This window comes from Amyelois transitella, chromosome 16 (assembly GCF_032362555.1).
Source record: "Amyelois transitella isolate CPQ chromosome 16, ilAmyTran1.1, whole genome shotgun sequence".
Taxonomy (NCBI): domain Eukaryota; kingdom Metazoa; phylum Arthropoda; class Insecta; order Lepidoptera; family Pyralidae; genus Amyelois; species Amyelois transitella.
The window spans coordinates 6944073-6969898 of NC_083519.1; the positions used below are offsets into that span (position 1 = coordinate 6944073).

Consider the following 25826-nt stretch of genomic DNA (forward strand, 5'->3'; position numbering starts at 1 on the left):
ACAAGTTGAGTAACAGGTAAGTTTGGGTTTAAGGATTCCTGGCTAGTGTAAATGGTTTTAGGGTCAGTTTTATTAAGGACTAAAATTTAGTATACCTGAGAAATTTGAACAATACTAGTACTTAACAATCTTTTTTCCTTAATTATATTTAACCTAATCTACACTACATTTAAAAATCATTTAATTAAATTATTTATAAATTAAACTTATGTAAAATAGCTACTAAGAATGGAATTTACTAACTATGCATAAACGAACAATTTATTGCCAATCGCATTGATCAACTTAACCAAATTATACCTTTACAAACTTCTTTTATATGAACCCCATTGTACTGAGAAATCTGAAATTGAACAGGCAGTTCTGACGAGTGTTTGGCTTCAAATCAAAAAACAGAATTCGAAATGAGGCCTTATAAAAATTCTTTCGTTTCCTGAAGGAGTTCGATAACTCAATAAATCCTTGGTAGCTATTTTGTTGATATTTCGACGTTCAAATATACGACACAACAGAAATATCAACCCGTACTTGAACTTTGAAAACAAACGATTGAAGTAATAAATTCAGGTTTGAGAGGGAATAGGTATATTAATTTAGCATTCACGTAGCAATGAAAAATAGTATACTGAAACATTATTTAACATATTATTGCTATTATTTGTGCCCTATGTTAAAAAAGTAATGTTTGAAAGTAGATAAAGCGTGCAGAGTTTCCAAACAAATGTATAAACTTACATTCATTGTTAAGAAAAATGTTAATAATTCAAACATTTCTGTATATATCTGTACTGTTATTAATTTGTATTCGGGGGTTGTCTTTTAGTTGAGCCGCTCAATTTGTAACGATTCGGTGGGCATTTCTTTTCGATTGAAATAACGGATTTGATAAAGTTCTTACATAAAATGCAATGATTCGATTTTTTTTCGTGATATATTTAGTACCTGATATTTGGAGACATAATTAATATGCATGACATATTTCTTTATCCTTTTTGCTTACTATAATAGTCACTCTATAATAGTTCGTAGTGTGGTAATACATGTAATTACTTCTTAGTTCAGAACCATTTTAGTTATTAGTCCGAAGCACATATCAAAATTATTATATTATTATTTTTCTACTGCTGCAACAAGAATACCCGAAAAAAAACAAATTTCGAGAACTTGGCCTTTCATTTTTTATTTATTCTTCAGTTGACCTTCTTCGCCACTCGCCAAAGTAAATAAACTGAGTTTAATTACTAGAGGCGCAAAAATAGCTCAGGGGAACTAGCAAGCAGCACTTTGCTAGTAAAAGTTAGAATTGATTTTAGCGCGGAATTCGAAAGTTGAGTAAACTCCCGGCTATTTTGAAACTGCATGCATTGTTATTGGCCAAACTTTTCTTCGTGAGACGAAATTTCCGCTAGTTTTTGAAACAATTTATAAAATGTTTGTGTTTTGTTGAAATGCTCTGGTTTGTGTTAAAATGGGACGGTTTGTGGAGACATTTTTAGCTACTGAAATGGACATGCCTGTTTTGTTGTTTTCGTGGTTATGTTCTCAAACTTTGATCTTATTTAATGCACTTATTTTGTGTTTTAGCAAATCTGAATATAATAACGTAAAATGATGTAATTTTCAACACCGTTTATCGCTGTAATTAGGTGTTTGATTTCTCCTTTTATTGTGATTTTATACATTTATTTCCGATTGACTAACGTTTATCTTTAAATTCGTCATTCATTAGTAGATAATGGCCTGTTTGACCAGTTATAGTGTTTTGCTTTTCCTTTTATGATGATTTCGACCCCGTACCTCCCTGCATAATGCACTAAAATATAGGAAAATCGGGGAAAATGTCGCCCTTTTGTGGCGATCCTTTGGCAGGGGCATGCGGCTAAGAAATCATATTTTAGCAGAATAATGGTCTCTTACTTGAGAAAACGACATCGTTTGAATTCAAATAAATACGGTCCTCGAGATGAGATGGCTTGTTAGCAGATTTCTCGATTCTCAATTTTCTGGACTGAAGATTAAAATGAAATAAACTAAATATCAATAAATAAACAATATGTTTTAGTTTTTATACTGGCGTCATTTCAAAGGAAATTCTTAAATAAATGTTAAATAACGTTGTTGTAATATAATAAAACGCCGTTAATTCCAAGAATTTTGGAAAAAAATTCTAGATCCAGCTCTGTCTGTCAGTCCAGTCACTCGGTAACGGAGGAGTTTATTGTTATGGACATAAAGATTACAACAACGTAAGCGTCCGCCTTTAAAGGTGTTCTTACTAGGTATTAATAATATTGGTACTAGATCCGGCTTTAACTCAATACATATAGCGATACAATGCCAAATCATTTTGGTGACTAAGTATAAAGTCATTATTCAAAAATGTATCAAATTTTATTACAGCGGGAAAATACTACTACTACTATTAATAATTAATTCAACATCGTATCAATACGCTATGTAGACAGATCCAACAAAAACTTATCACTTGTAAAGTTATCTTTAGCAAACATTAAACTTTGAAATAGTCTAAAGCTGTCATCGACCGAAATGCAATCGTTAATTATATTATATGTGAACAAAGATATACCATTTATATTAAGTTATGAATTTACAAACCTACTGCTTATACAATCTACAGTATAATTAATTTCTTAGTATCCCATATTGCGGTACGGGCTGAGCATTATACGGGTTAACTATTTGAAACTAGCTAACCACAGGGCCGAAAGTTACCCGTTTCTACCATGTCTTATTCACATTCACGCACAAACCAATTAAGAACGGTTGAAATATTTAATACCGTATCTTACGACGCCCGCCGAGCCGCGAATAGTAGGTATATGGTCATCATAGTATGTGGGCGCAGTAAATTATCTATGTTTGTAATTATCATAAAATAGTAACTGACCAATGTATGTACTTGAAAGATATTGGTGAAAAATCGATATGGGGGACCTATGTAGGACCAGCAGAAGTCTTTTTATATGTTTGTATTCTCATCACGCGAAAACTTTTACTCGGATTGAATGCGGCTTTTTTCAGATATATGTATAGGGCTTGGTCCAACTTAAAACTCGTATAAAAGGGGGTCAGCTTTTTCAATGAACTATTACGGCGAACGAAGTTGCAGGCAATAGCATAGTAAAAATGATGTCTATTTACTTGTTTTTGTGTTTTTATTTTAACTTCATTGCGAAAACGATGTAATAAACATTTTAATATAATTTTTTTCTTCTTTTACTTGCTAAAAATTTTTAATACTGATATTTAGAAAAGTGTGATGTAATTTTTTAAATGTTCCTACATGTGAAATAGATGTTTAATAAACGTAAGGCTTGTATTACTCACCAGATGCTTTTGGAATCCCCTTGTCGTTCTGAAGAAAAAGCTTATACATAATTGTTTTTATATATGGTAAAAATTATATTTTCGCTCATAACGTTACTAATATATACGTCCTATATCCGTTGCAGGGTAGACAGATCCAGTCAGCCCCTATAAGACTGATAGGCTACATTCAGCTGTCCGGCTTAATTTATGTGTAGTGATAGTTATTTAGCCAAATAGCTGAAAGTGGCTATTCAGTCAGGAAAGAGGATTTTTTGAGAAGTGGTCATATCTATAAATTCAACCTGTGCGAAGCCGGGGCGAGTCGCTAGTTATGAATAAATCTAAAAGAAACTATTTTTGTCCAACAGGTGACAGGCGTGCGTGATGCATCGGCGCCTGTGATGTCTCTAATATGCAGCGGGGCGGGCTCTACTTGGTGTTTCTAGCCATATGCTGTTTACATACTGCATCTGGTAATTAAATGGTTTTATTTTTAATATTTGTGAATGGAATGGAAGATATTATTTAAATTATCTCATTTTGATTATGATCCAATAAAGGTTAGGTTCCCCTGCAAATCTTGCGGAGTCAACAACCTGACTCACTCAATCTAGAATCGTGGTCAAAGGCGCACCCCTGGCATCTTTCTAGAGAGGTGAGGATGTAACCACGACTGACGCCAGGATGGAATAAAAGGATGAAGGGGGAAAGAGGCGCTATTATATTAAGATATTACTTTAATTACTTTTTTTTTAATTCGGTTCGGTTCGCTAACTAGTTAAACAAAGCAAAAGTTTACACAAATTAATATAAATAAGAGTACCCACGTCAACGTACGTTTAGCGCGCAAAGCATGCACAAACACTTAAATTGCTCTCAATTAATCGCAAATTACACCGCAACTATACGTTATAAAAAGCTAATCTATTCTTCAGTACTTCGAAATTTAAAAACAAATGAAAAAATATCATTTTTACATTATAAAGCTGTAGGAAACTATTAATGATCCTGTTAATATTAAAATTTCGAAAAAAGCACATGTTACTACTTTTTAGTCACGCGCTCATGTAGGTCATTTATTTGTAAACATTTTGTGAATAGTAGTTAAAGCTTTTTTTTATGCGTATATATCAATGTCACTTTAAAAATAAATGTCATCTATGGTTATCAAATTATTGTTTTCGTGTCGTGTGGTGCCGGCAGAGTAGAATAGCAACAAATACTTATGAATTAGATCTGAAATGACGTAAAAACTGTCTGCGAAGGCCAATTTTCGAATAAAATTTTCATTTTAATATAGCACCATCCCATATCTTCGCGTGGGTATCATAAAAGGCGATTGTGGGATTAAGTGGGAGGTGGGCAGCGTGTAGGAGCGCCTCCTACGCTGATATGACAACATAGTTCAGAAACAACCCGCCTGCCCAGCGTGGTGACTATGGGTTAAATTCCCCCTTTTTTGACGAGGCCTTAGTCCAATCGCGGACTTTTATGGACTGTTAAGGATAGTTTTCAAAGAGTTTGATGCTCAGTGGTTTATGTGCATTTGTAATTGTTCTCCATGATACTCGTATTTAATTGTTTATTGTTACTGTAATTACAATGACCATGATAGTTTTATTAAATTTAAAGTGCAACGTGTGTTTTTCCTTTCCTGACCACACGTCGTCTTCAGTGCTTCTGTCTAGAATAACAATATTAACTTCCTTACGAAATATAACTATTACTATAATCACTTTCTTTAGGAAACTATTGAACTGTCAGAAGTAGTAGAAACTCAATCAGTAGAAATTAAGGCTGAACAGGAAGTATGAAAGTTATAGGAACTCTTATTCTCTGTTTGTGCTCAGTGTTATCTGATTACCTAAAATTAACTTCCCTCACGTCGTGAATATTAGGCAGAAATAAAGTAATTTTGAGATTAGTAAAAGTATTAGAAAGTAATGTTTGGAATAAAGTAAGGAGTTACTAGAAATAAAATTAATTAGGTTGATTCTTCTTCTTTTGATCACCTTTTTTGATTTCTTTTTCTTGATAGCAAAAAAAAAAGCAAGTAGTTACAAACCTGGATCGTTTAATATTTCGCGTAATTTAACAATGTATAAATAGATCGTGATATTTCAGTAGTATTAGTATATACTATATGTACGTACTATAGTATGTATATATGTACTTAGTAGTTAAACCGGCCAAGCTTTTTTTTAATATTTTTCATCCGGAACGACCGGTACCGATAAAATGCAAAAATTGGGAATTAATGCAAAAATGTTAAATTCACAAAATCAAATTTGAGATGCCAATGCGAGGGTCGGCCCTAGAATATTAAAATTTTCTATTTCCCTCTCCTAATGAAATTCTGTCATACTTAATTTCCGAGTATCATTTCAATTCAGCAATCGATTACAAAGTTAAATTTAAGCGAAGGCCTTCCTTCGATGACTCGGATATTTCAGTTTCAAAAAGTTGTGATAAATAAAGGTCATGATCACGAAACCGTGCCATGAAAAATGACTGATAATAAACATCGTGTGATTAATGACATCTTTTGTTGTGGCTGCTTAATAATTTTCTCCTAAAACAAAACATTATTTTTTGATATATTTCCAAATATGAGTTTGTCATTTAGATGTATAATGGTATTAGTAATGTGTGTTAAGTCTTAAGTTAGGTAGGTATTTGTTTGTTGTGTGACTGCGAACTTTGACTGGGTAAGTCAGGTTTTTAGACAAGACTGCAATATTTGCAGGGGAACAGAAGATTCTATATATAAGATCAAGTTATCACATCAAGTTGCATATAGTTTTCCTTCCGTTGTTTTTCCTCACCGTGAGAGCACCGGTTAGCAATTGACTGAATGTATATAACTCAAATATAAGGTGTATAACGTAGTATGTTTGTTCATTCAGATATGTAATCTAATGGGCCAAATTAAGATTGATCTCACTTAGAATTAAAAAAAATAAAACATTCGGGAAAGTTTTGCTGTTCTTACTTCGGAATCCTACGAAGTTATAATTAGGAAGTTGTAACGTTATGGCAACTGACAATTGGAACACTTATAATTCAGGTCGCGTTTTTCGGATTCTTTCTGATAGATGACGGACTTGGAACATTATTCAAGCTCAGACACGCCATTCCCGTAGTTTGAACAATGCGACATATATACGTATAATCACAACTTTATCCGTCGCGGGGTAGACAGAGCCAATAAATAGTCTTGAAAAAACTGAAAGGACACGGCATTAAATATATACCTTTTGACAATATTTTGAATGAATTATGTTAAAGTAATTAATTTTGATAATTAAGATGTCTAAAGACGGATCCTTTAGACTAAGGATTTTAGGAAATTTAGGGTAAGAGATTGTGTTGTATTTAAGACAAGATTATAATTATTTGTGATGTCATTGTTTGTTTCATATTCTTCTTCCATCTTGCGTAACTCCCGGTCTCATCCTTAGGTACTTTATATCATTACTTTCAGTTTGTTAGAGTATAAGGTTGAAAATTGCTCATTTGTTTAATCTATAAGTACACCGAGTGAATCCTTCATTTCTCTCAGTTTATCAAGCACCTTAGATTAATCTCTATAATCAAATCTTTTCAAACTCGATGTAACTAAACTAACTTTTGTCCGCCGCTCCACTGAATACAAACTACTATTGAATTTCTTCGATGGATTATAGCGAATCGATGACGATCTGGTTTTGAACCATTCTAACGGTCAGTTCACACAGAGATTAGATGCGACACGACATTTTATTAAAGCGATTAAATATTGTTTCCAGTGTGAACTTACACTTATATTTTACGCCCTGTTTCTGTTTTTGAAGTTTTATTTCTACACTAATTTACTCAGCTGAACTGAATTGTATCAGTACAAACATTCGACTTTTTTGACGTCAATAAGTGATACCTTTGCATCCAATTTGATAAAATCTCTTCTATTCCAACCTATAAGTAGATTAATACACACGAACAATCGTAAACTATAAGAAAATTAGTGGAATACAAAAGTTATAAAGTGGCATCGATTAAACTTAAACTTTAAGTACTTTTGTTAGTTGTTACAGTCAGCCTTGGCCTGAGTTACAATTACAAAACAAATAATTTATACGGCAGGTCACAATTGATTAATTTATTTTAGTCACAGCCGTATCGTTGGCTCCATTACTATACGAGCTGGGTTTTAATATCTACGGCAAATTACTCGGTGCAGCTGTATTGAAATATCTAACTTATTGAATTAAATTTTGTATCGACAGGTGCCGCACGAATAGTAGAAAATTTGTTGATTTTCAGTTTAAATTAAAAACATTTTAGTACGTATTGTGTAGGGTTAGGCTTTTACATTATTACCTTCATAGATTCTATCACTCATAAAATAAAGAAATATTATATATATGGTAGTAAAAAACTGTGAATACTGAAAGAGTTTGCATTTGCGATAATTCCGCGTTTGTACCATTTCTATCTTTTTTTGTATATTTTACTTTTATGGTTCAATAAAGAGTTTATCTATCAAAGGTAGGGCTCGATCACTACTTAGTGAAGACCTTCCGTCAGAATAGTTAAAATCATCCACAAGACTTAGTAAGGTCGTTTTTTATTACACTTAATGCCATTATTATCAGCCTAGCATTTGTTTTCTTCGCCTTCTATTTAAGCTGAATTTTAGGATTTTCCAACCAGGTAGCTGCAGTCTGTCACCCGGTACCTTAGCTTGGATTAGAGGAATGTAGCTTAGATTTTCTAGCTGTCTTGAGATATAGATTCATTCCTCTTTCTTAACCTGATATTTATTCCGTCCGGTTATATCCTCACCTATTTTGAGAAGAACCCTGAGTGTGTTTCTTGACAATGATTTTGGGTTGGGCAAGTCAGGTTTTACTACGAAGCGATCTTGTCTGACCTCAGAAACATTAGCAGCGACACCAATACATATTGCATCATGGTAAAAGATTGACACAAAATCACGCCTTTTTCCCGAAGGGGTAGGCAAAAATCTTTCAAATTGCCATGATAGCATTAGAAGAATGCGCCTTATCGCTTTGTCGGCTTTTACGGCTACGGGAAAGCGTTGTAGTAGTCCTTGTATAAGGTGTCGGTAACAAACCACATATGTCAGATTGTTTTACCAGGAAAAATTCGGCACACTCTGTAGGTAAATAGAGAATACCTCAAAATAAGAATTCCTCATCACCAAGTGAACCTAAAGCATGATCTTCTCACATCTGTGCAGAACCCCTGCGATTCCCGGAGGACTACCGGTCGAATGTGGTCCGAAGACGCCGTAGTGATGAGAGGGACGGTCTGGCGTTGTCCAGGGAAATATTTAGGAATATCACTAAACAACTGCGGGAAAACATCAAGAGGGAGGGCGCGACGGAGAACAACGATTTGTTGCCGGGTCAGTATCGATTTTGTTGTTTAGATAATTTATTTACGCAAAAACTAATAATTTCTTGTATATTCTAAGCTGGGTTGCGGGAGGTCACAAAAGGAGACAAAAGCGTTCCTCTAGATGACTTAATAATTGTAGAAAAGATGGTGCCCTTTGTGGGCGAAAAATATACGAATAAAATGTTTAAACTTTCAAGAGTTGCAGTCAGTTATTTGTGGATATGGTTACGCGTCTTTTTGTAGGTGCCATACTAAGTAAAGTTAGACGTTCATTGCCACATATATAAATTATTTGATGTGTGACGAAATGCACATAGTATATGCCTTTTTAGGTATAAGATACCATACGGAAATAATAAAACCGTATTTTTCTTATAAAATTCTTAACAGTTTCTCTATTTATTTCTAGTTGACGAACATGAAAATTCACTTAAGTATCAATAGAAACTTCACGAATTAACCTTCGAAATTAAAAATAACCTCACGAAACAATCCGACCCACGTTTTATTTGTAAGTGGGGCGAATTTACTGACCTGTGAAAATTGTTTGAGTAATATTGATTCCGATTCCGTCAAAAGTTTCCTCGCCTTTTGTTGCGTTGATAGATTAGAACGCAAGCATTAAGTTTGGTGATATATTCCGAGTTTTCATTTACTTAGAATTTCGTTAAAACGGCCCTTTTATAAGTTCATCATGATTCTTTCGCTTATTTTTACCATTGAATTATTAAAAGTAGGTCTACGTTTTACCTAACTGAGTTCTTAACCATTGTGCTCTCAAAATTTATCGGTCAATTCTCGGCAGTAGTCTTCAATAGCTTGTATATTATTCTGGATTCGTGACGCCAAGAATTTTTCTGTCCTTTTTGTAAATGTAGTGTCTGTATATCCCTTCGAGAAAGAGGCGTGATTTTTTGTATGTCAAGTTTAACATTTGTCTGGTTCTTTCTCACTCTCTTCACAAATTGTATCAAAGCCATTGGTTTCATAGTTTGGGTTCTGCTAAATACAATAGTATGTAGAATCTCTCAACTGCAGCAGATATTTTTAAGTAAAAAAATTAGGCATTTTAGCTTTGACAGTCACCCGAAACTTAAACCCCCATAAATATTTTTGAAAACAAAATACGCAAAAATAACTCGTTATAAAACAACGCAAAAAGTTTAACAATGGGAAACTTCCGAAAGATACAACGATAATACCGGTGTTATCAAACCGAAATAATACAGGACAATTAATTCCGGCCATAATTTCTGAACGTTCAACAAAATTTATACGAAAAGTTGAAACAGATAAGCGAACTATTCACGTTTTGGACCACGTTTTGCATAATTGTTTTACGAGCAGTCTCACGCACATAACAATAAAGAATAGTATGGGTTAGGTTCCCCTGAATAGGTTACGGACTTTAAACGGGATTCACTTTGTGAAAGAACCTGACTTACCAAATTCGTTATCGTGGTCACATACACGCACCGGTCTCCTTTTTGTCTAAAAAGGAGTCACCTGTCTAGGTGAGGATGTAACGCCAGGAGGAAGAAAAAGAATGTATTGAAAAAGTTCATCTTTTTTGAGTGTAGTTTTTTTGACAAAATCCCGTACATTATTTTTAACACCTATAATTTTAGGTATTCAATATTGCTTAAAAACATCATATAAAGATTTCTTCAGCGAATTGCGATATAACCTCAAAATGCAACCAGGAAAACGACACAAGGAAAGAAGGATTCATTAACAAAATAAAGGCTCAAGGACCGAAGACGTGATGTTAATATCGAGAGGAAAATACTGAAAAATATTATAACGTATTTTCATATCTGGCTTTCAACAAAAGCTCAATACGTGTTCGGACTGTGAGCAGGCAGAAATTTGGTATTTTTTCATTCCCTGTTTTAATGCTGAAAAAACATTGCCGTAGCTTTATTTTTAGCAACACGTATTTAGTGAAATAATTAGCCAGTTGCGAACTCGAGAATTATTTTTAAAATACCAGCGTCTCTTCTTTTTGAGACTACAAAATGAATAACAAGCGTATATAATAGGTTTATAAACATTCACTCAACACTATAAATGTAGTCTTAAGATTTATATTATGTAATGTCGACGTTTTTCAGGGGCCGCAAAATTTGGCACGGAAATTTTTCAACATGAAAGAATAAGGATCGGTATTTGCTAAACGACAAACAACTTGATTTTTGTCAATATTTTATTTTCACCGGTTAAATACCTATCTTGTCGTCTTTCTATCATGAGGCACAATTCAACTTCTACACAATCTAACTTATCATCCTTCATGAATCGGACTTTAAATTTGAACATAGTAAGTAAGTACCAAGTAGTAGTTAATACTTTATACGCGTATGAAAGAGTAAAGAAACATGCTTATCGCATAAACGTTTGTAAGTGTGCAAACTTCTGACTGAACTTATTTTTCCTATAAGAACGATTGTTTTTTAGATTAACGCTGGAAGCGAAAGCAGAAGCTATGAAAACAAATTCTTAAACTTTAAATACCTATATTGGTATAGCTAAGTTCATTCATCCACAAGGAAAACAACGATGTTTGATAAGTAGAAATTCCCGAGGACTTAGACGGAAACAATGACAGCCGTCGAGCTTGAATAAATGCCTGAGTTGGAAACATTTGTCTTCTCAACCACAAAGGTTCGTCAACATCTAAGTCATTCGTCTTACCCTCGTTAATTTTGCGAGGCGAGTTGAGCGAACTTGATCGCTAGTATTTTTTAACAAATCGTTTTACAGATTTGCGCAGACAATAAATATTTTTGCTTAGCGTGTTTTACGATTCAAAATCTTTATAATATATCTTCCGTTTATGAGTGACTGACTGACAGACGACGCCCATCTCAAACCGCTGCACAGTGGGGCCGCTACCCTCAAACTGTACCGATATTTCAATAAAATAAAGTGATTACAGAGTACCCTTATTATATCACTTATTAAGATAACTAACCGAGGTATCAATCGACAGTATTGAAACGTCTCATTACGAACTTAGTTTGTTATAAAAGAGAAGTAAACATCCGTATATTGTCGATAAGATATTTAGCGCTCGTAATTTACGTGCAATTAAGTGCGATTTCTCACTAAATTGAATTATTTTTGGTGTTATTTAGACATGGAACCTTCATCCTCAGGTATGTAACAGTGATTTAGTCATTCTTTTTTTTTCATTGCGTAAATACTTCCTAGTAGCCGAGATAAATAAAGTTTTATAATCGAATTACGAGAAATTTTATAAACATTCGATGTTTTGTTTGAGTTCAAAGCAATATTAAGCTATGGTTGTTATACGAAAATATTCTTTACTTTATAGGTTTTTAGAAATAAGTTTCAAATTTTGCCACTTTTTGCCACTATACGAAGTATGTCAATTTTTAGTTCATGACTCACAGAAAACATTTTTTATCATATTTGACTTTCGCATTTAGAACTATTTATTTTCTTTCAGGAACGTCTAATAAATTGTTATTTATTACAAGAAAAGAACTTATAAGCATAATGAATAGTTCTGGGGAGAATAGTTTAGAACAACGATACATGCATTTAATTAAAGAGCTTGAAAAACGAATTGGTTGTGACTTCGAGTATATGAAAAAGAAATTGAGTGCTTTCAAGTCTCAATACAAATCAAGATGGGCAAAAGCGAGTAGAACTGAAAACAAATTTAGTATTAATAACAAAGAATGGCTTGAGACATCAATTTCTTTTCCACGCACTAAGTCCACACTTAAACGCGGCCGACCCGTTACCTCTTTTGAGAATTCTTCGGATAACAGCAAACGTGCTAAAACCAAGCAGTTGCGTGAATCAATGACATCCAAAGAATTAGTTTATGCTGCTTGTATGAGTTTAAGATCTGAAGGTCAAGTGCAAGCTTCAAAAGTTATTAAAGATATTTCTAAACATCCAGAACAAGCCAAGGCTTATAAAGAAGCTTATCAGAAATCCTTGAAGCCGCAAGAGTTAGTGTCAGCTGAAGATGCTTTATCTGATATGATAGAAGCAAAGCTTTCCCGTGAGGCGTACAATGTGATTCGACGAAGAGCTCCGGAAAAATTCCCTTCATATAAATTAGTTCAGGCTGCTAAAAAGCTATGTTACCCTCATGACATTACCGTAACTGAAACTAGTGCTTCTGTCAAGCTACAATCTCTTTTAGATCACACTTCTATGCGATTATGTCAAACATTGATTCCTGTCATCAATACCCTGAATGACGACCTCGACCGGTGCAATGAAATATGTCTAGTATCTAAATGGGGATTTGACGGGTCTTCCGGTCATAGCTCTTATAAGCAAGCATTTCAAGACTCTGCAGCTACCGATTCAGCTGTATTTATTACATGTCTGGTACCGCTAAGATTGGTAGCTAATGATATCGTCATATGGCAAAACCCAAGTCCTGCGTCAACAAGATATTGTAGGCCAATAAAAATTGAATTTCAGAAGGAATCTGTTGATGTGTCTATTCAAGAAAACCGTGAAATAGAAAACCAAATATCAAATCTTCGTGAAAGTACTGTAAATATTGAGAACAAAACATTAAAAATTCGTTACGAATTAATTTTATCTATGGTGGACGGGAAGGTGTGTAATGCCCTGACAGAAACCACATCAACCATGAAATGCTTTTTATGCGGTGCAACATCAAAACTTTTCAATAACATAGATGAAATGGTTAAAAGGGATGTGAATACCGATAATTTGAGATTTGGTCTTTCTATTTTGCACGGTTGGATTCGATGCTTCGAATGTCTACTACATTTAGCATACAAGCTGCCCATAGCAAGATGGCAAGCTCGTGGGAAGGACGACAAGCAAATCGTTTCAGAAAATAAAACTCGCATACAAACAGAGTTTAGAAAAAAGTGTGGCCTTATTGTAGACAAACCCAAACCTGGTTTTGGAAATAGCAACGATGGCAATACAGCCAGGCGTTTTTTTCAAAATCCAGAGCTATCCGCAGAAATTACTCATATAGACATTGACTTAATTAAAAAGATGCACATAATTTTGATCACTATATCAAGTGGATTTGACATAGATAGTGAAAAGTACAGGTTGTTTGCGCTTAATACTGCCAGATATTTCGTATCTTTATACCCATGGTACAACATGCCACCTACCTTACATAAGTATTTAATTCATGGGCCAGAAATAATATCATTTGCGACATTGCCCATAGGACAATTGACAGAAGAGTCACAGGAGGCAAGAAATAAGGACTTTAAGCGCTATAGGGAGCACCATTCTAGGAAATGTAGTAGGCAGCAATCGAACAGGGATATTTTTAACTTTTTTTTACTAAGTTCTGATCCCGTTATCACAAGTAAACAAAAACCGGTCAAAAACAAAGTTAAAAATATCCCTCAAGAAGCACTGTTCATGTTAAAAGCTCCATCTCCAAATAAATCAGTTGATAAAGGTGCTGATTATGATTATGATGATGATGACGATGATGACGATGACGATGACGGTGCCTTAACATATCTTTAATAATAACCCAATATTGTTCATAACTACGAATTTTGGAGGATTTAAATTTATTTAGTTTATTGAAATAATAATATGATGTACCTTTTTAAATAAATAAAAAATATTATCACCAAAATTGAGTTAATTTGAGTTTATTTCTAGAAGAAGACACGTCTTTGATAACATCCGATCCATTTTAGAAGGTCTAACTGGTTTAGTTGATTTGATGGTACGAATGAGGGTCTATTGCCCCACCGTGCGCTGGGTATAGAGACTTGAAATTTGCTATGTAAGGTTCCTTATGTTGTCTAGAGTACTAAGAGAGGATTTTTCGAAATTCCCGCGTTTTCGACGAGATTTTTCGCCAGACTCAAGTAGAGCCACGGGCGTCCTCTAGTAAATATGCATTTTCATTAACACTGATATATTTATTTTACCGTAAAACCATGTCGATAACTTGACATGCCGATATTAATTTGATTCGAATATGACAAACGGTTACACCCATAAAATAAACGTAAATAAAACGAATGATTTATTGATAGCACATGCCAAGTGATCGTGTAATAAAAGTTCCATCTAGGTGATAACTTCTATCAATCCGAGAAATTGGCAAATAATAATTATTAATAAATACAATTATATTAAAAGGGTGTATTTCTATCATTGAGTTTATATTTGTCTGTCATGCTGATCTGGTAGTGAAACATAATGTGCACCAGCTGCTCCCGTAGCATGGGATGCGCGACGCGTTTTTTATCGTGCGAAAAACTATTGCTGTCCCGTTTCCGTCATAATAAAAAGCGTAACAGCGATAGTTTATCGCGCGATAATAAAAGGCGGCGCGCGTGCCATGCTACGTCGACACCTTTTCTCCCGCGCCATAAGCCAATGAATAAAATAACTCAATTTTATTAAACAATGACCTAGTAACCTGCCACTCTTTGAATCTCAATGTTATCATTAAGGCATCTAGCAAACGTGGCCTTAAGAGTAGTGTGACTATTGTCTACTTAAATTACATACATTCGTTTAAAGGTTCAACTTGTAGAGAAAGCCTTCTGGTTATCCATCCATTGTACATTGTATTTGGTACAATAAAGTTCAAGAAAATTAATAATTGGTGCAAAGGCGTGATTATGTAAGTTTGTATGAAACAGAACATTCGTACTTTTAATGACCAAACTCTCCAAAAAACCTATCTCCACCAACTTCCGCTTCTAGTACTCAGCTTCAAATTGCGACATTTTATCCTTTTTTTTCACAGGCAAAGCAGAGGAGTCCCGGCACTATGTCCCGTTCCAGAGCTACTACGACCACCACCACGAGCACCACTGGGGCCCGTCCTTCCAGGATGAGAAGTACACGCAAGTGACCTCCCACGTGGGCGCCGAAGCCTTGCTCAACTGTCGCGTTGTGATGTTGAAAGACAAAACGGTAATATACAAACATAAGCACTATTCACTATGTAGACAATGTACATTGGTCCATGTTTTGGATAAAGGAGATATATATATGTATATTTAAGTTCGGTGAAAATGCTGCAGTGTAGTATATTCCGCCGCTTCTTCTACACATGCGCTTTTGAAGCGGTAGTAGATATAATTAGACTTATGTTGACGTCAATAAGTGACAACTTGTATACAATTATGAAAACAAAAGTCTTTTATAACCACAATACCAGATACTATATCTATGTATATCAATTTCATCACTAACTGGGCTTATGAGTCTAAAGACTTTTTTCATTTAACTATAAATATTGTCAGATTTGTAGTAAGCCTTTTTAACAACACTATAAACCTTACTATAGTCTTGTTCTATTAAGTTTATTAGGACGGGATTAAGTTTACGAACTTGGCAAGTTTATTTTACTGAAGAATTCTTCACTTAATCTTGTTTATTATAAATGTAATATAGTTTAAAAATAATTAATTAATAATATTTCTTTCCGTTTTTTTGCATTTCGCATTAGTGATTTAGAAGTTCTAGTTTATCTTTAAAATGACAATTTTAGATTTGACAATATACTTGTAGGTACAGGTAACACTGGTAAATAACCTGGCCTCGAATACATCTCTTTTGCATGAAAAAATGGGGTGCTCCTATTTCCTGTAATAGTTTTCCCAAGGGATAATATAGGCAAGGAATAGACGAAGGTACCTTCAATGTTTTGTAAATGTACTTTTCAGATTTGTTTCTTACAAAAAACGATATTTGTTAGCCGAGTGACTCTGCACTCTCTGTGTCAAACATCGACTTAGCTACCGCCTTAACCATCTCAAAAACACAACACTTTTTATCGACCTTAATTGAATTAGAATTCATATGTTTTCTTAGATTATAGTTAAAAGTGATGTTAGTGGGGGTTTTAGGCATAATATTTTTTACAATTAATGGGTGGGATGCCCGTCTATTTTGTGATTGCTAATCTCTCCTTGTTTGTAATTTAAACTCCTTTGACTGATTTGGTAAATAAATAAACAGTTCTGGCTTTATTGGTGACAATTTTATGAATGTACGTACAATTTTTTATGCTTGTGACTTAGGTAGGTACTTATACGCGAACCATTGCATTAAACAAACCATTTCACTATAAAATAAATGACGATATTTGCTGAAAAATGTATAGCGTTTAAATTTATTTCTTCGTGAAACTCATTCCGATACAATTGAATTCTGAAGAGATTTCTCTTCACATATTGCTGACTGAAAACTTGGTCAGAGCTCATGTTTCTATCCCCTGGGATTGTAGAATGCAACCATCAATAAATGTCTAACGTCTTGGAACGAAATCTAAAGAAGAATGAGTTACAAATACTTTGAAAATATATCTGGATTTGTAGATAATTCAATGCCTCAACTTGATGTGGCTAATGTATTCTGTATTGAACATAAATCAATGTTTAACTTGCTGTCTCAAGGGCTAATGTTGATAAATAAATAATCGTAAACATGCCAGTTAGGGTTTTTCGAAACTTGGGATGGTAGTATTGATTTTGGGAGTAGATATAGAACTCGCCTTATAAATTGTTGATACAGCGTAGTTGTAATTGTTTTTTACTCGCCTCATAAGCTTTTCATTAAAAGTGATTGAATTGACACTTGTTTATACAGCCAAAGACCACATGAGTTTGCAATTATTCCTAACTAGCTTTTGCCCGCGGCTTCGCCTGCGTTAATTTCGCTTCCATAAAAAGATTGCTTAGATTAAGAGGCTTGCATTGACATAAACTAATATTATGCAAAAAAATAGATGTGCCTACGTGGGTGCGTGTTTGAGGATGCTAGGAAGAATAATGCCTGGAATAGAACATAATTTATTTTTCCTACAAAAGCAAAGTCTCGGGGGCGCAGCTGTTAAAAACGAATAAATTCTAAAGACAAAAAAAAAGGAAATTATAATAATAGAAAGTTAAAGTATCTCTTTGTATACAACATTTGCTGTCTTGCCCATTGGAGACATCACAAATAAACTGTCATAGCTGGTGACCCGCCAGCAAGCGACGTAGCTGTCCGTGTGAGAAGCAATTCGTCCTGAGGTCGACTTCGGCTGCTCCAAGACCTTGCGATGTGTTAATTGTCATCGCGAAACATATAGCCACTGGAAACTGTACACGCTTAAATTGAAATGGAAAGTTGTTGGGAATGAGGGGAATGCGCGGTATAAAAACAATTTCACCAGCTGCACAACCAGTAAGAATTTTAGCTTCTATAATATTGTTATGAAGCGACACCACTTTAAGGCGAGTCCCATTACAACGTTTCGGCGGCGTTAAGTTGCGTAGCAACATAATTGGAATGCCTACTTTTAGTGCAATTGTATGCGCGGGCAGTCCAGATGCCGAAAGTGAATTAAGGAACTCTACCGGATAAGTTGTAGCATCGGTACTATCTAAAACTGTATTTATGGATTGGTATATAATTTTTTTTCCAAAATACTTAAATTATTAGCAGCTGGTTGTTCATTTTTGGGTGTTAGGATTGCTCGCTCGCATATCCAAGAATCCTCGTGATGAATTATTTGAGATAGGTCTCCATAAACGAAATGGATAAGTTCCTCCACCGAAGTGACTACTTGACAGAGGTTCTCTGGCAGAGTCACCAATCCGTTCGATTCTGGCAACGTACCATTACCGATTTTTAATAACACATTTGAGAATTCTTGCGCTCGAGGGTTACCACCTAACGTATTACGTGTTAGACTTAATTTCCTAACCTGAGGCCAGAGTATGGATCGTTTGAGACATGCGCTTACTTCATCAGCTCTAGTACCTCGGCTTATTACGGGTAGAGTCTGGCGGAAATCACCACAAAATAATACAGTGGTACCACCCGTAATGCGATTCCCTGTTATATTCTCCAAATAAGTAAATGTCTTAACCATGGAAACTAAATCAATGAAAAACGAATTTTTAATTAATTAAAAAATTTGCCAGCGGCTACAATCGCGTTATTTTTTATATTCTCATGTGGCGCCATCTCGTATCGGGTGGTCAAACAATAAATATCTAAACCACGGGAACTAAATCAATGGTGAAACGGTAAGTACTGACGTTACTATTGGTGTGTTATTCCTGCTAATCTTGAGGAACATGGCAACCGTCGCCGATGCGGGGTGCGTCAAACTACCTACATAAAAAAATCTTCTCATATGTAAAAAAAAATCTTCTTAAAGATGTGGTGAAACAGTAAGTACTGGCGAAACTAAAATTACTTAATTAAAACTTAATTAATTAAAAATTTTGCCGGCGGCTGCAATCGTGTTATATCTTAAATTCTCATGAGGCGCCATCTCGTATCGGGTGGTCAAAAAATAAATATATAAACCACGGGAACTAAATCAATGAACAAAGCATAATGAATTAAATCAATAAAATGCTATTTTTTTATCATCATAATAAATATAAGAATTAATTATTCATAGTGCCGTGTGGTTCCCGGCACCAACACAAAAAAGAATAGGACCACTCCAGCTCTTTTCCATGGATGTCGTAAAAGGCAACTAAGGGATAGGCTTACAAACTTGGGATTCTTTTTTAGGCGTTGGGTTAGCAACCTGTCACTATTTGAATCTCAATTCTATCATTAAGCCAAATAGCTGAACGTGGCCATTCAGCCTTTTTAAGACTGTTGGCTCTGTCTACCCCGCAAGGGATATAGACGTGACCATATGTATGTATGTATGTATAATTATTTATAGCTTTTTATATCGATTCAAATCAAAAATGACGAAGTTCCATACAAACTTGCACCCCCTATTTCATCCCCTTGGGATAGAATTTCAGGATAAAAAGTAGCCTATATTCTAATCCAGGTTACTAACTATATCTGTGCCGAATTTCGTTCAGATCCGTTCGGTAGATTTTGCGTGATGCGCGTACAAACATACAGACAGACAGACGGACAGACAGACAGACAGACAAAAATTCTAAAAAAAATTGTTTAGGCTTCTATTGACCCTAAAAAGACCCCTTATAATTTTTTTTCTTAAATATCTTCAATGTACAGACAAAGTTGAGTTACAGTTTTATTATATGTATGTTTGAGATAGGTCTCCATAAACGAAATGGATAAGTTCCTCCACCGAAGTCACTACTTGACAGAGGTTCTCTGGCAGAGTCACCAATCCGTTCGATTCTGGCAACGTACCATTACCGATTTTTAATAACACATTTGAGAATTCTTGCGCTCGAGGGTTACCACCTAACGTATTACGTGTTAGACTTAATTTCCTAACCTGAGGCCAGAGTATGGATCGTTTGAGATATGCGCTTACTTCATCAGCTCTAGTACCTCGGCTTATTACGGGTAGAGTCTGGCGGAAATCACCACAAAATAATACAGTGGTACCACCCGTAATGCGATTCCCTGTTATTTTCTCCAAATAAGTAAATGTCTTAACCATGGAAACTAAATCAATGAAAAACGAATTTTTAATTAATTAAAAAATTTGCCAGCGGCTACAATCGCGTTATTTTTTATATTCTCATGTGGCGCCATCTCGTATCGGGTGGTCAAACAATAAATATCTAAACCACGGGAACTAAATCAATGGTGAAACGGTAAGTACTGACGTTACTATAGGTGTGTTATTCCTGCTAATCTTGAGGAACATGGCAACCGTCGCCGATGCGGGGTGCGTCAAACTACCTACATAAAAAAATCTTCTCATATATAAAAAAAAATCTTCTTAAAGATGTGGTGAAACAGTAAGTACTGGCGAAACTAAAATTACTTAATTAAAACTTAATTAATTAAAAATTTTGCCGGCGGCTGCAATCGTGTTATTTCTTAAATTCTCATGAGGCGCCATCTCGTATCGGGTGGTCAAAAAATAAATATATAAACCACGGGAACTAAATCAATGAACAAAGCATAATGAATTAAATCAATAAAATGCTATTTTTTTATCATCATAATAAATATAAGAATTAATTATTTATAGTGCCGTGTGGTTCCCGGCACCAACACAAAAAAGAATAGGACCACTCCAGCTCTTTTCCATGGATGTCGTAAAAGGCAACTAAGGGATAGGCTTACAAACTTGGGATTCTTTTTTAGGCGTTGGGTTAGCAACCTGTCACTATTTGAATCTCAATTCTATCATTAAGCCAAAAAGCTGAACGTGGCCATTCAGCCTTTTTAAGACTGTTGGCTCTGTCTACCCGGCAAGGGATATAGACGTGACCATATGTATGTATGTATGTATAATTATTTATAGCTTTTTATATCGATTCAAATCAAAAATGACGAAGTTCCATACAAACTTGCACCCCCTATTTCATCCCCTTGGGATAGAATTTCAGGATAAAAAGTAGCCTATATTCTAATCCAGGTTACTAACTATATCTGTGCCGAATTTCGTTCAGATCCGTTCGGTAGATTTTGCGTGATGCGCGTACAAACATACAGACAGACAGACGGACAGACAGACAGACAGACAGACAGACAAAAATTCTAAAAAAAATTGTTTAGGCTTCTATTGACCCTAAAAAGACCCCTTATAATTTTTTTTCTTAAATATCTTCAATGTACAGACAAAGTTGAGTTACAGTTTTATTATATGTATGGATTTTTTTAGCAAAATTTAACGTTTTATTTTTTCATCACCTGGTGTTAAAGTGAAAACAGTAACCTTGGAATAGGCGGATTACCTATGACAAAAAAACCTGGTTCAATCGATGACTTAGAAATAAATGTACGTGGAAAAATATTAAATGTGAGATGTACCTACCTATCTCCGTCTTGACATAATTTCATATAGTTTCTTTTTTGTAACCAGGTGACATGGATGCGGAACTCCACGGACTCCGCGCAGCTCCTCACCGTAGGGCCAGCGGCCTACACCGGTGACAACCGGATAAGTGTGAAGTTCCAATACCCAAACAATTGGAGGCTCAGCATGAACCCGGTCAAAAGGTCCGATGCTGGGAACTACATGTGCCAAATAGCGACGCACCCGCCTAGGACGATTTTTGTCAACTTAACTGTACTGCGTGAGTAACTTTGATTAGTTTAATTATTTTTTTTAAATATCAACAAATTTGCTAATTGAACAGTATAAATATATCAATTGCAAAAGTAGAAGTTGAAGTAAAATAATCCAAAAAAATAAGACGAGAGTAAAAATAGGTTACCTATGTACCTATAATAAAATAAAAAATCTATCTTAAAAATTTGACTAAAAAACTTTTATTTAAACTTTTTATGCTTTAGATAGCCACCAGTCTATTTTCTCATGGGATATAAAATTAAAAATTATCTCGAAATTGGTTTCGTTGATTTATATTTTATATTTTACGTTGTCACAAAAAAGGTTCGCAAGTTTGTTATAAAGAAGCTTTGAAAAAGATGCTTTCAAATATACAAAACTGCCTTTAACTCTATACATTCAACGATCTACGCAAACATTTTAGGAAAACATTTTTCTCTAGAATCTCATCTCCCAAGTCATGTCGGATGTCTGAAGCTTCTAAAAACACGTCGACTTCTATTTTATATAATGGTTGGTTTTCATCATTTGTATCGCACGTCGCCACATCGTATCAAATAAATATAAACAAAGCTCAGAGGTCGCTTTCAATGTTTTCTGTGATGAAAATTTTATCACCCAGATTCGTACTGCTTTGAAAATGAAAATTCTTTGGATATTTTAAAGTTATTCAACTGAAAGAAGAATATTTTATTTAATAATATTTTTGTGACACAAGTCTTTTAAGAAAAAAATATATTATTTATCTTGAAAAGAAAAGTAATTGAATGGACACTCAATTTAAAATTTAAAAGATAGGTAATCTAAAGATATTAATCCTCATTTGAAAACTGTTTCTCCGAACTTCAACAGATCGCGTTGCTTTGAGCAAGAGTCTTTTATGATAATAAAAAATGTAGGGAATCAAAAAAGAACAGATATGCAATTTCCATCCTCAGTAATACCTAATCCTCAGTAATAGTATATTAGGTACAATTTAAATATGAACTTTGTTGGTGTTTTGTGTAGAAAAATATTTTTATTTTTTGGTTTCAGCTCCCGTACTTACAATAAATAACGACCAAACCCACGACGTCAAAGATAGATTCTACAAAGCGGGTAGCTCTATAAACTTAGCGTGTATCATATCAGAAGACTACGTCTCAACGCTCCCCACCAAAGCTCCTTTGACAACGCCCATTCCCACCACTACCGAAGCTACGACTACTACAGAGTTAACTACTAAGAAAATGAGCACTGTATTTAATAGAATAGATTTAAATTTGAATAAAAGTTGGAGCGTGGAAACAACGACGCTGACTTCAACAGTTAGTATAAGTACTACAACTACAACAAAAGCGCCGGAAACGACTGTCGTGACGACAGCCAGGCCTACTGTGCCTGCACTAGTGAATAATATTTATGGACTAGTTTGGAAGAAGCAGGGGAAAGAGTTTTATGATAATGTTACGTGGAGGAACATGAGGTAAATATTTAGTTCTATTTTTTCTTTAACATTTTAACCGATTCAGAGAAATTGAATGCAAATAAATATGTATCATTAATTAAGTACATCACTTTTTTTTATAAAATGAACTCTTACATTTCCTATGGTACAGTTTATCAGATAATTTAAATATTTTGTTTTAGTGCCACAATCAGCGTAGCATCAGCTTCACAAAATGACAGTGGGACGTATACCTGCCTTTTACAAAATCATTCCCAAGTGATTGTCAACGTTCACGTTATAAGTGGTGAGAGCAGTTTCATTAATATATGAAGACCATGTTTAAAATGCAGAAAATGATCGTTTTTAATATTTGATTATTAAGTATGATATCAAATAGAAAAATTACTATTGAAGTAAACGTTTGACTAAGAATAGAAAAAAATATTAGAAGTCAGAGGCTCCTTTCTTGATATAGTCAAAGACGTCAGACAACATATGCTCCTTACTTTACCTTCCTATACCCTTGTCATAGGCCAAACCCTGTCAAGTATGCAATCGGGACAAAACCCAGAAGGATGTATGTAGATGACAATAATTCCCAAGGCCTAAAACACTAGAACAGTGAGAAAACAGGTGTTTTTTCAGAAAATACTACCGTGATATTTGTAAATCGACCTCTTTTTTTAGATTTATCTGGTGATGTACTTACAAGTAGTTTGCGTTTTAACAAATTTTCTTTCGACGTTTCTGATATATTCAATTTTTTTAGGTGAAAATCAAGCTGCAGTTCACCACGATACCTGGAACAAGGGAACACTGTTTTGGCAACCACAGAGTATATTTATATTTACCATCACGGTGTTAATACTTTGTTTAACTTGAAATTCAAAATATTCTATTGGGAATCACCCCAAATATGTCTGCGACATATTTTGTAATGAATGTTATTTTGAATGTTAATTCATAAATATAGTCTCAAATGGGAACGTCGGTGGTCAAATCGGTAAGGTGCTCGGTTAAAATGCATGTGGCGCAAAAAGGCACAGGTTCGAATTCCACCTTGGCCACCTACCAATGACAATTTTTTGCGGTCAGATAGGATTTGCTTTGTATAAAAACCTGACACACCCAATCCAGACGAAGTATTTCAATATGAAATAAAATCAGTATAAGGCAATCAAAATCAAGTTTATTTCTGTGACACATACACGGTAATGTTTTACTCTTTTTATTTCATAATTTAATGTGAGACTAAAGAAAACTTAAGTGTTTTTTGTAGGTTTCTTCAAGCTAGGTTTGATATAATTCGACATTTTGTTTCATAAATGACTTATAAACAAAAAAATACTGATATTGTCTCTAACATTATGAAGGCCGTCTCACAAAAATGGCACGTGTATACGGAACAATAAACTGTTGAGTAAATAATAAGGCTTATGGGAACATTCCTTGCCAATACTGCAAGATACTACAAACTTAGTTTACACAATATTAGCAACTTAGCACTAAGCATACGTGATATGTTTAAAGACAAAAAATATATTGGGATATTCTTTATATAAAAAGTCTATTTTGGATCAATTTTGCTCATAATTTAAGGTTATTGAATCCATGATTTAAGCCAATAGCTTATTCCAGGTACAGAAAATTGCCCAGTTCATTTAAGACTTTAAATTTTCAATAATATACAAATAAAGGATTTAAAATTGCGTAAATACTAAAAACCGTTTTAAGTCTCCTTAAGTAATTAGGTATATTTTTATTTTGTTGGCATGTTACGATTAAATGCTAAGTGAATAGTTGCTAACATTGTATAGATAACATTTTATTACTATGATATGTAGTTATAAGTAATAATTAATGATTTAACCTGTACATACTGAATTTTGTTATCATTAAATTTATAATATTTATTTAAATGTAATGATGAAATTAAGATTTCGTGTAATACCTAATCCAAAATAGATTTAATTAAATATATATAAGTGTATTTTAATACAACATGTACAGATAACTATAAACTTCTTAATAATTAGAACTTTTCTTGTTTATAAAATAAATAGGAAGTTAAAAGGCTAAGCCGATTATAGTACCTTATTTTTAAGATATTTCATATGTTGTTGCACATTTTTTGTTAATATAACACAATTTCTCGTCTGTAAACAGAAAAAGACTATGTTAAATCATGACTGTAAAGGTATAAATAAACTTCATAATATTGCGAAACAACAATTTATTAGTTTTATTTAACAAGCTATTACAAAACTCGCATTGTTAGTTGGTTCATTCGTTAGGATTTCCAGTGTTTGTGTACTGTAAGAGATTTTCGTACCAATTTTGCAGAAAATGTGCATAGATACACCCTGGGGTTATGATTAAGTCAAGTTAACCACTTGGTGTGTCAAATGCAATGAATTAATAAACAAATTTATTTTATCAATTCTATGACAATATAATTATCTCGAATGAATAGCAATGACGTTATGAAATTCAAATAGGGTCTTTATAACTATCATATTCGTAAAAGGCGAATAAGGGAATTAGATGGGAGTCGGTCCGTGTAAAAAACCAATGTTACAATAAATTTAGAATCATGGTCAAAATCCTGAGCTCCTCTCCATTGAGGTAAGAATGTATCTGAGATTAACGTCAGAAGATGATGAATACTAT

The 25826-nt window shown here is 34.2% G+C and overlaps 2 protein-coding genes across 3 annotated transcripts in view; both read left to right on the forward strand.

The window, feature by feature from the left end:
* Positions 1–25240, forward strand: part of LOC106129606 (cell adhesion molecule 3) — a 36133-nt gene extending 10893 nt beyond the window's left edge. Inside the window, exons 2-8 of one of the 2 annotated variants that reach the window (XM_013328207.2) lie at positions 3699–3803; positions 8573–8740; positions 15500–15669; positions 21518–21731; positions 22763–23192; positions 23357–23460; positions 23926–25240. In XM_013328207.2, the coding sequence (XP_013183661.1) occupies positions 3743–3803; positions 8573–8740; positions 15500–15669; positions 21518–21731; positions 22763–23192; positions 23357–23460; positions 23926–24038 (1260 nt within the window). In that variant the 5' untranslated portion in view covers positions 3699–3742 and the 3' untranslated portion in view covers positions 24039–25240. The remainder of the gene's footprint in view (positions 1–3698; positions 3804–8572; positions 8741–15499; positions 15670–21517; positions 21732–22762; positions 23193–23356; positions 23461–23925) is intronic. The other variant, XM_060948511.1, reaches the window with a different exon arrangement.
* On the forward strand, positions 11628–14481 carry LOC132902649 (uncharacterized). Its single transcript, XM_060948594.1, has 2 exons — positions 11628–11891; positions 12206–14481. Exons 1-2 carry the CDS (start codon positions 11873–11875, stop codon positions 14251–14253), a joined length of 2067 nt encoding a protein of 688 aa, XP_060804577.1. The 5' UTR covers positions 11628–11872; the 3' UTR covers positions 14254–14481.
* Positions 25241–25826: the final 586 nt, after the last annotated feature.